Source organism: Hippocampus bargibanti, linkage group LG06 (assembly GCF_051943395.1).
Source record: "Hippocampus bargibanti isolate YZ-2025 linkage group LG06, ASM5194339v1, whole genome shotgun sequence".
NCBI lineage: Eukaryota > Metazoa > Chordata > Actinopteri > Syngnathiformes > Syngnathidae > Hippocampus > Hippocampus bargibanti.
Genome location: NC_142739.1, coordinates 1,284,251 through 1,296,342, shown reverse-complemented (window position 1 = coordinate 1,296,342; position 12,092 = coordinate 1,284,251). Strand labels below are relative to the sequence as shown.

Here is a 12,092-nt window from a genome sequence, read left to right as displayed (position 1 = left end):
TGCATAATACAGTAAACAACGCTGTGATAAATGATTTACTAAACAGTTGAGCTTCCAAGATAAAACGTAACCACTTTGCTATTCCGTTGGGAATATTTTACAGTCAGCTATTATGAATTTTACCCACACGTTGGCAGGAGAAGTTCCTGAGCTCAACGTGACAATTGATATGCTGTTATGGAGATTTTATATGCTGTTCATATTGAACATGTAGCAAAAGTGACCTTTTTCTCCATTTTGTCGACATTCGGTATTATAAACATTTCATTTTGAAAATGTAGGTACATTTAGACATAGATAAATGGATAGATGAATGGATGTATGTATAGAAGGATGGATGGATGTTTTCTACTGTCTATATAACTAATTTATAAGATATGATTACACTTTACTTCATATACAGTGCTTTATATGCAGCTACGGTTGTTTTTGTGTTCTGTAAATAAAACATATTTGACCTCAGTTGAGATAATTGAATGTATAAAATGTAGTTCTCGATACAGGGTGAATTAATGAGAAGGTGTGGCTGTTACAGTAGGGGATTTGAAACCACGGCACGTTGGTAAGAGTGAGAGCCTGTGTGCAGAAACCCTTTATTTGTCCCACAATGGGGAAATTTGCAGTCCACAGCAGCAATTTGAAAGGGGATGGGGGGGGGGGGTTGAAAGGATAGAAAAACAAGATATTCTAAGCATACGAAAATAAAAATGTCAGCAGACTGAGACGTATACTGTAAATGTGCAAAACTGTTTCATTAAAAAAAACTGTACATAGTGAAAGTATCAAGAAAGGTACATGTATATTGGTATATGTAGCTGTACCATATTTATAGTACACGTGTCCAGTTTTTTTTCACATGTGATCATTGAGAATTGAGAAGCCTGACAGCAGTCGGTAGGAACGAGCGACGGTACCTCTCCTTCTTGCAGCGCGGGTGTAATAGTCTCTGGCTGAAGGAGCTACCCAGTGCTGTCAGGGTGGCCAGGGGGGTGGGAGGGGCTGTCCATCATAGCTTTTGGTTTAGCTAGCGTCCGTCTGTTGCCCACCTCCTCCAGAGAGTCTAGCGAGCAGCCCAGGACAGAACTGGCCCTCTTGACCAGGCGCTTCAGTCTTTTCCTGTCCCGGGTGGTGATGCTGCCTGACCAGCAGACAATTCCATAGTGGATGGCTGAAGCCACCACAGAGTCATAGAAACTTGTAGTGTGGAACTGACATCCTGCCAGGTGAAATGATTAGAAACATTACAATAGAGGAGTTAGCATTCTCTCTCTGGGCCCGCGTGGGTTTTCTCTGGGTTCTCCGGTTTCCTCCCAAATTCCAAAAACATGCATGGCAGGCTGATTGAACACTCGGAATTGTCCCTAGGAGTGAGTGTGAGATGACTGGTTGTTTGTCTCTGTGTGCCCTGTGATTGGCCTAGTGCCCGAAGACAGCTGAGATATCGGCTCCAGCATCACCCGAATGAGGATAAAGCGGTCCGGAAAATGGATGGATGGACAGTAGTTTGACACACACTCACAGAAACAAAGGCAGAAACGTTTTTTTTTTTCCTGCCAAATAGAGCACAGGTGAGTAGACAGCAAAGGTCCTTATGTTAATTTTTTTTAAACTATAATTTAACATGTATGCCTGATACTGTAATGAATGCACACAATGTGGTTGATGGGGATCATCTATCAAGATTGGAATAATACACACACACAGGCACACACGCACGCACATGCACTCACACACACACACACACACACACACACACACACACACACACGCACTCACACACACACACACACACACACACACGGATATGCACACAGACGCATGCACGCACACGCAGACATACACACACACACACACACACACACACGCACGCACACACAAGTCTTTCCTGATCATTTTGTATGCTCCCTTTTCTTTTGATGGTCACCCTTAGAAAAAAAGTGTCAGCCGTTACAGGCTTGGCAGCTGCACGGGCCTTCAACATTGAGGCTCTTTGGGAGTCAGATGATCACAGAGAATCATGGCGGCTGCTGGGACTCAAGCCAGAGTGAAATGTCATTCATTGCACTAACTCTGTGATATACATTAAAAAGACTGTATCCTTGTCTCCGAGAGCGTAAAAGAACTCAGAATAGCTCCGAAATGTTTAAATATGCATATATAAAAATCAACAATTATTAACATTTTGAGCTGGATCGTTTTAACACAAGGAGCAAAACATATTCATTTCTTACATTATTTACTTTGTTTTTAGTGAGAAGAAATTGGTAAACCACATAAAGTTAACACCTAAAATGTAGTACTGTTATTCAAGATGGAAACATGATTCATTGCAAATCAACTCAAGATTAAATTGGCTTCCATAAATGGAGCTTGAAAGACAGCACCACGAAAGAAAAGGTGCATCCATGATTTGAGTTAAAAGCTAAATAACATTCAAATGTAGGGATATAATTATGAACTAATCAAATTCAAGTGTGAATGTACATTATTTTTCAAGGGACTGTGTGATATAAAAGAGTGTTTTGCATTCAAAAATTGCTCAATCATTTTAACAATTCATCAAAATCATATAGTTTATGTCAAATAAATGGAATACCGTGTATTATACTTAAATAAGCGAATTTGACGATGGGAGTCAAAGTAACAAGAGAGAGTAAACCACAAGCATGTTGTGTGCAGAAATGTGTTGCACATGCTCTGCAGCCTGAAGAAAAATAGAACTCTTCACTATGTCAGTTCGAGAAATATGATTTACTTGTTAACCGAATAGTTCTCAGTCAGATTTTCTTTCACATGCGGTTGAATTTTATTCACTGAAAGAGCAATTTTGAGGTTGCAATGCAGTGCATTGTCTGTGACCGTGTCTGATATTGTATTTATGTATGTCTTTCTATTCCATTTAGTTTAAATGGAAATTTAAACGTTTAAAATGTCTATTTTTGGCTTGCTTGAAGACTATCCATCATTTCCCTCGGCTTAGTAGACACTTGAACACTTGAAGAGACGAGGCCTTCCCGTTATGATAAAACTTCAATAGGTGGCGCTGCACACTCGAGAACTGAAGCAACATTTCTGCGCCTGGCTGGCAGCCGCGACAAACCTTCAGTCAGTCGCTCGGCCTCAAAAGCCTTCAAGAGATGCGACCATGTATGTTTGAATGCTGTGATGAGATTGAGGGTAGTAGTTGTAATTTAATAACAATAACAACAACAACCACAATAATAATAATATACTAATAATATAAATACTAGTTCTACTACTACTGCTACTACTACTACTACTACTACTACTACTACTACTACTACTACTACTAATAATAATAATAATAATAATAATAATAATAATAATGTCTGGAGTTTGATTGTGCTCCCTGTTAATGCATGGGTTTTCTCTGTGTCCTCGGGTTTCCTCCCACGTTCGAAAAACATGCACGGCAGGCTGATTGGACGCTTGGAATTGTCCCAAGCTGTGAGTGTGAGCGTGGATGGTTGTCCATCTCTCCGTGCCGTGCTATTGGCTGGCCACCAATTCAGGGTGCTAAGACAACTAGAACAGGCTCCAGCACGGCCCGCGACCCTTGATCCTTCCTCACGGGTGTCGCAGTTCAGAAAACGGATGGATATGTATAGCAATAATAATCCTAGTGAATTGTAAATTTGGAATAGCTGTTATTATATATGTATATACATCAATATGTATTGTCTTGCATTGTATGTTTATGTAATTGGATTATTTAAATGCTTTAGATTGTTATGTTTAATTTTAGCTTCATATGTTGTGAAAGTGCTATATAAATTAATATATATAGTATTGCATTGTATTGTATTGTATTGTATTAAATTGAATCCGGAAAGTAACCAAAATCAAATGTTTTCGTTTAACGTTTAAGAGTTTACCTGCAAATATGCGTCGCATCTCTTTCTGTGGATAAACCAAAACCTTCGATTTGATAGTGTCACACATCGCCATTAAGTTGTTTGATAAATTTCCAAACACAAAGCAGACGAATGAATGACTCATTGAATAATGCCACTTGCAGTACAGTATATAATTTTCCGCGTAGGCTAACAGGAACTAATATTTATTCTCACATATCTTGTCTGTTGCTCGTTTTTTTAACTTTGGCCAAATATCTAAAATGCTCGTTTTTTTATGTATTAGGTATGAATAACAACACTCAAGATAAAACAGCATCTGTCCGAAAAAATGCATTTTGTGTAATGCAGAAAAAGAATCAAGGGACAAAACCCACGGCGTCGCGTTGAGCACAACGCGTTATTACACGCAAGCTGAATTTTCTCTTATCGACTATCAGTTACTTCATGGAATATTTCATTCTGATCCAAATGTTACAAGTGCTTCGTTGTGGTCAATCGTCACGTGCAAGGTAAGGTACAGTCACATATACCCGAAGGCAAGTGCACGTGGAATCAGACTAGTAAAATAAGTGTCACCAAATACGAGCACTTCTCTGCTGTGTCGACGAGGTGTATTAAAAGTGAGGTAAAGTGGAGCCGAACGGGGTGCTTGAGTCGGCCGTGGGGCTCTAGTTGCTATCCAAACACAAATAAACAGAGGAGGAACATTGGAATTAATGATCGAGAAGGAGGAGGCGTGTCGGGGGCGGGCAGAGTGAGCCCGAGCAGGAGCCCTAAAAAGTGAAGATTCGGTGCGCGTTACGCACACTTCCAGCCTCAGCCGCGGACCGGACTCCCACCGCGCTGCTTGCCGCGCATCTTCCAGCCTCACTGCTCACACACTACACTCGTGTGCTCGGTTCCGAGGCACCACGCTTGGCTGCATGGCTGCGAAGGTCTCATGGACTTCGAACTTGGAAAACTTATAGTGGCGCTGTACTGGAGCTGGTTGCTTCTGTAGTTACTGTGGATTACTGGCATACCGCAGGATTTTGACAGCTATTTATTGGGGGTAAGAGTGTGCTTGGAAAGCTACATTCTGACATATCACTCAAACCGCACTTGCTTTGTAACGGTTCTGTCACTTCAAATACTCGCACCGAACGCGCGATTAAGCGGCAAGCCCGCAGCAGCGCCCACTTGTCATCTCTGCATACATTCAATCAATCTATCAAAGAGTGTGATTAACGCTTCTCGCGAAGCTACGTGCGGACGAGACTTCACTCGCTCGTTGATTTCAGTTCACGCACAAAACATACGCGCAATGTTCTCACGTTGGTGCGAACACTTATTTTTCAACATAAAACAAAAGAAAAAGTTCTGAAATGGGACACGCGGGCGTTCGGGAAAATTGTCCAAGTGTAAATGAAGTCCAAAGGTTATATAGGGAGAACTTGCTGAGAAGTGAGTAGGAGCAACAAGTGCCTGTCGGGTGACTAAAGCTGCACCTGTGCAGCTTTATATTTAACACCATCCCGTCGAAGGTTTGAGGGAGTCCCGAGCCGAGGCCGAATTCGAAGCGGAATTCCGCGAAAGTGAATTAAAACAGAGTTGTGCAACAATCCAGAACTGTACTCTTCATGTCAACGTGGTGCTTACAGTGATTAAGCCTCAACCTGTTTACTGTCGTATAGGAACGTCCAGTTGTTTCGTTTGCACACATTCAAATAACTAAACGAGTCAAAATAGTTCATATTTCATAAAAGCAATTTATAATTCTATATTTTTGTTCTTTTTTTCCTACTTTACAATTCATGATCATTTTCATTGTCAAGTAACCAACCACTCAATCTCTCGGTGTTGACTGAGAAAAGCATGAAACCATTTTTTAGTCACTCTTTGTAGGTCACCCAATTTATCTTATATTTTATTTTCTAAATAGTGTAAATGTAGCTCAAAAAAAATTAAAGTGAACCAAATACGTCCGGCCTTTCCAACAAATTTTATAGCCTGGTATCTTTTTATAATTATTTGATCAAACGCTTAGTGTGTTTCAACACGGGTTCTTTGTCCTCAAATAATAATAAACAAAGATGAATTTTCACATAGATGCCACCACAACAATTGCATGTCGTCAATTCGTCTTTCATTTTCTTGTATTAGATGAGCGTTGTGCTTTATTTGAAGAGATTAAGACACAGGCTTACGTGCGGATGTATGTTTCATGCCTAAATAGCCCCTGAATACCGTATAATATTTTTGGGAGAGCATTAATCGTGAAGTTACTTTTATAGAATAAGGTATGACCACACATGCAGTCTGGCATCCGCGCATTTTACACGAAAGCTCTGGGAGATGCTCGCTTCGGCGTGTTTAAATGGAGGGTAGTAGAAATGTGAATAACACACTTATTCCCATTGTACCCGTGGCCAAATTTGGTTGTGGATTCTTTTTGGGCCGCGGCAGCGTCGTCGTTGCCTTGCGGTGCGCACACGACTAACAGTGGCCGTGTTCTCTTTTCCAAGGGGTTGTCGGCGTGTCCTGTGCACAAGCGTGAACGGCGATGGGGAGCAAAGCTCTGCACGCTCCGATCCCCCTACACCCGCCCCTGCAGCTCACTAACTACTCGTTCCTGCAGGCCGTCAACACGTTCCCGGGCGACCAGCTGCAAGGACTGTACGGCCTGAGCGCGGTGCACGCCATGCACATGAACCACTGGACTCTCGGCTACCCGCACATCCAAGGACTGAGATCGACTATCACGGAAATGGCGGCCGCCCGCGGCTTGATGGACCCCAGGATTCCCTTCCAAGCTTTGCCCTTCACCGCCGCCGCGCAGCTCTTCCATCCAAAACAAGCCTCGGTCGCGCACGGCGCGCCCTCGCCGCACAAGGACAGGCCGAGGTTCGACTTCGCTAATCTGGCCCTGGCCGCGACGCAGGAGGACCCGCCGAAGGCTGCGGATTTGGCCAAACTGGCGTCGGGACTCGGGGGAACCGTAACTGAGTTGAACAAGCTGTCTCCGGACAGAAAACCCACTAGGGGCAGGCTCCCGTCCAAGACTAAAAAGGAATTTATTTGCAAGTTCTGCGGCAGGCATTTCACCAAGTCCTACAACCTCCTCATCCACGAAAGGACCCACACAGACGAGCGGCCCTACACCTGTGACATTTGCCACAAGGCCTTCAGAAGACAGGACCACCTTAGAGATCACAGGTAGCGCCGCCGCTTTCCTTCTCCCGTCATTACGATAACATGAACTCACGTCGACTGTGACATACATATATATATATATATATATATATATATACACAATTTACACATTTACTCATATAGGATTGCCATTTTATTACGATTGTTTTTTTTTTTTAATGAGGGGGCGGCTCGCAAACTGCCTCGGTCCGGCGTGTCTATAATTCTCATCTGTTTTACAGATACATCCACTCCAAGGAAAAGCCATTCAAATGTCAGGAGTGTGGCAAGGGATTCTGCCAGTCCCGAACTCTAGCGGTCCATAAAACCTTGCACATGCAGGTGAGGTGGCAATATCACAAAACATATCGATAGGCATGTTTTATTAGTTTATGAGCATAAATCCGCATGCTGTGCATGGTCGGCTGAAGGCGTGGGGATGCCGCCGTCATTCACGGACAAATACTCAAGACATATTTAAGCTGGCAAATGTTCTTTTTGGAAATACTATATTCATGATCACAGTGCTATATCATTGAAAGGAATAATCCTTTGCTTGCTTTAAATCTAAACAGGAATCTCCCCACAAATGCCCAACATGCGGAAGAACCTTTAATCAAAGAAGTAACCTGAAAACTCACCTTCTCACCCATACAGACATCAAGCCCTACAGCTGTGGCCGCTGCGGAAAGGTGTTTCGGCGCAACTGTGACTTGCGACGGCACAGTTTGACGCACAGCCCACATCGGGACTTCTAGGTCTGGACAGAAATAAACAAAACGAACAGGAATAAAAAAATGAAATAAATGGACACAAGGAAAGGAGTCAGCATTGTTTATGACTGGACAATATGCAAACGTGGAGACTGTAAACACACATGAATTGATTGCACAGCATGTCGGACAACACCATGTAAATAACAAGACCATGTACATAAAATATGTATTTTCTGGCATTAAATGATAACATTGTTATTAAAAAAAACGTGTGTTAAATTGTATTTTAGAAATAAATATTTCCATTACGTATATTTGTGTGCTTTCATATGTTGCATGACCTATAATGTGCTCAATCATTCTATTATTATAGTTAATAGTTGCTATATGTTAACAGCGGTAGCAGTGATTGCTTAGTGCGTCCAATCATTTCGCTAAGCAAGACACGCGCACAAACACGCACACGCACGCGCACACGCACACGCACACGCACACACGCGCACACGTATATAGGCGTATACGCACACGCAGGCGCGTGCACGCGCCTAAAAGGGCCTTGGATCGTTTACGAGGCCAGATCATCTCGTCACGGTCATGTCAGTATTTACCAGAAGTAAAAATACGCACACTTTTCCACATTTTGCAATGATATAATCTATCATACGCCATCCTATATTTACCCACGTTACAGATGATCAGGTTGTTGACTTGCATGGAAAATGCGGATCAATATGGCGGTGGATCATTTTAAATACTTATTAACCACGTTATCAACAATGACGGCAAGTGCAATTGTGGGATACCGTGTCAGGTTAGAGTACATATAAAAATTTACAAGAGGGGAATTTAAAGACTGAATAATAAGCAAAATTAGAAACGGTGTTCATTCTATAATATAAGATAGTATTAAATGAGAAAAGAGATAGGCCGCTGCACTCTCCCTGTATGAACAGGCTGGCTGGATTCCAACTAAGCTTCGCTTATCATGATTTCAAATATTAACCGTCAACAGTGTTGGACACATGACACATCTTCCTCATCTTTACATATTCATCCACGCTTCTTTGTTCAATTGGCCTTCGGGCACGTTGTGTCATGGCGACAAACGGCCGCATATCAGATGATCAAAAAGTGTTTTTCACGTAGGTGTTAAGAGTTGCTCGAATGCGAGTCAATTCAACTTCTTTATCCAACTAAAACAACAACAATTACAATAACATAAAGAACTATAAGAACTATAATTTTAATGGTCCCCGTTAGGGCTCCTAAATGAGGAAGCATTTGGCCTTGACCGCGAGCTCCTATTTATTTCTTTCAAGGTAAGCGTAAAATATTCAGCAATGCCGTATAGATAGGTTACTTAGATGATCCTATTTGTTGTTAAAAAGTAAGAACAAGAGTAAGAATTAAAAATAAAATGCATAATTAATAATTAAGTATAATAATAATAAGACCACACTTATAAATTAAATGTATTATTATTGTTATCGTTGTGAATATTATATATTTATTCATCTTTCACTTCTATATTGTAAATAAATAATTTTATACGACATAAAATCATTTGAAGGACACGAGTCTCGCCGTTTTCTTCTGGCTTTTACAAACCAGATAGACACAAAGGCTCGCGCTGTTTCAATTACCGTTTATAATCTAAACGATATGTAAACAATGTAATGGTTGTAATGCTGATTTAAAGTTACTATTCTTCTTCTCATTTTTTTCCCTAAATTCCATTGCGTGAAATACTTTGTTGTTGTTGTTACACTGTGATTTCTCACCAATTAACGCATTGTCGTCGTCGCTCAGGATGCACGTATAAATGGTGCAATAGGCCTACTTGAAAGCAAATAAAAGTAAATGCTGAATTTAAAAAAAAACAATCAAGTGTAACAGGTGGCAATGACTTTTCACACTCTAATGTTGAAACAGTTGTTCAGCAACTGTTCGTGGCCCATGTACTCGTCGGCCTTTTCAATAATTTCGGTCAAATTGACCTGCACTCTATAGTCAAGTCGTGTACGTAAATTTCAGCAAACGAGGTGTTGTTTTGAGCTGTCAATGCTTTTCATACATGAACATTTAAAATCGTCTATACCTCGGACAGCTCATTTTCACACGTCAGAATAATAATAATAATAATAATAATAATAATAATAATAATAATAATAATAATAATAATAATAATAATAATAATAATCATCATCATAATCATCATCATCATCATCATCATCATAATACATTTCATTTATAAGCACCTTTCAAAACTCTCAAGGACACTTTACAGTCACAGGATATTTTTTTCTGCGAGTGAGCAGCGGCAGCAACACGCGCCAGCGATGCAAATTTATTAACAATGCAACTTTATAGACGATGCTTTGAGATGAACAAATAATATCCCCAGCGTGTATTAATCAAAGTCAACTTGTCACTTACAGTGAATGAACATAATATTCACTTTCAGTGGATGGAAACACTGTAATAATACTAATACTAATACTAATACTAATACTAATACTAATACTAATACTAATACTAATACTAATACTAATACACGTAAATTAATCATACGCAGTAGCGCCAATATATCAACACTCTATATCTATATTGTATTCTTTGAATGCTGCCACCGCCTTTTGACAGATGAGACAAACAGCCTGTTCTTTGCATTGAACATAAAAATAATCGTTTTTCCACTGCAGGTTAAATACCCGGCATTCTGAATCAATTTTTCTCTTACCTAACCTTTTCGCCATTAGTCCGTTCTCTCTTTGACAGGAAGGTTTACAAAAGAAAACGGGCCTGGACCAAATCGAGCGCCAAACTGAGCGCACCTGAATGTACCACCGGATTCCCCTCCACTTCCTCATACGTCACTTTCTTGTGTCGCGTCGTATTGTGACCGACTCCTTTAGCGTTCTATTGTGAGCAGGCGTGTTTGTATTATTCAATCACGATTATAAACAACATACATTGATTAAAATAGGAACAGATAATGATCGAAAACCGACCTTTGACTTGTAAAAGGATTTTTTTATTTTTCTGGAGGCCAAATAAGAAAAACATCTGATAGCACCTCTGGTATTGTTCAGAGGGCCGGGACAAATGTGCTGACGGGCCGGATACGGCCCGCGGGTCGTAGTTTAGTGACCACAGTAATATATATATATATTATATTATATATATATATATATATATATATATATATATATATATATATATATATATATATATATATATATATATATATTATATTATATATATATATATATATAGGATTGGATTTGCCTTTATTAGTCTCGCCGTGGAGAAATGTACATTTCACAGCAGCAAAGTTATGAAAGAAATGAAAGTAGAAAAGCAAAACACAGGAGCTGCTGGAAAGGCAGCCACTCTCGCGGCGCCGTCTTGAAGTCAAAAGAACAAAAAAAACCTAAATAACAAATAACATGACAACACAAAGACACTGAGAGACATTCATTCTTAATCACTTTCTGTACCCTCTTTGTTACATAAAGCAGTTCCAGATGAAAGAGGAGAGGATCAAAGCGTCTCTTCACCAGTGGATCAGGGACATCATGGTGGAATGTGCATGTCGACTACAAGCTAAATGTTGAAAGCAAACACGCAGCTGTAGCATCCATGGACGAAAAGAGATTGTCTCACATCTCCTGTCCCCCATAAATCAGCTTCAATTCCATACCGCGACAGTTCCATATACGCATCGGCGCTGTGCGCTGACGCTCCTTTCTTTTTATCGCGGGTTCCTCAAGCCATTTATCCATCCAGCCGCAGACTGTCCAACAGCACCGACCTTCCACTGAACAAAGTGGGGCTGTGAAGATGCTGCCCATTACAGACGCAAAAAACCACAATGTCCCCTGTGGTGTCCAGCGATGACAGTCGAATGGCAGCGACATTCCTCCATTTCAAAAACAGTACTGGCATATCCATGCTGCCGAAAAGGCGCAACCGCTCAGCACAGTCTCCTCTTTGAGGAATGTCGTGGTCAAAAATGCTGAAAAACAATCCGTATCCGTTCCACACGACGCACAACAACACAAAGTGACAAAAGAAAACACAAAAACAACAAAAAAAGCAAGGCTCATCAGAACACTTGCTGACGGCTGCCTACTCGGGCGCCATCTTGGACTCCTTGAGCAGTTGTATATATATATAAATATCATTCTTTCGGGTCGAAATGGAAACTCACAATTGGTGATTTGTATCACGAAAGAGCCATTTCAACGCAATGCAGCCGCGAGGAAAGGGGCAGAATTTCAGTTTTACAAGCAGACCTGAAGGCCACACCAGACATGCGGAAGTC

The 12,092-nt window shown here is 40.9% G+C and overlaps 1 protein-coding gene across 3 annotated transcripts; it reads left to right on the top strand.

Annotated features, from left to right (window-relative positions):
- Nucleotides 1-4,698: 4,698 nt before the first annotated feature.
- On the top strand, nucleotides 4,699-8,077 carry osr2 (odd-skipped related transciption factor 2). Of its 3 annotated transcripts, none has more exons than XM_088998439.1 (4): nucleotides 4,699-4,929; nucleotides 6,496-7,073; nucleotides 7,292-7,391; nucleotides 7,625-8,077. In XM_088998439.1, the coding sequence occupies exons 2-4, from the start codon at nucleotides 6,559-6,561 to the stop codon at nucleotides 7,805-7,807; spliced, it is 798 nt and encodes a 265-aa protein (XP_088854565.1). In that variant the 5' UTR covers nucleotides 4,699-4,929; nucleotides 6,496-6,558; the 3' UTR covers nucleotides 7,808-8,077. The 3 variants fall into 3 exon arrangements, with proteins under 3 accessions (XP_088854565.1, XP_088854564.1, XP_088854563.1); XM_088998438.1 differs by having other exon boundaries at nucleotides 6,383-7,073; nucleotides 7,707-8,077; XM_088998437.1 differs by having other exon boundaries at nucleotides 6,383-7,073.
- Nucleotides 8,078-12,092: the final 4,015 nt, after the last annotated feature.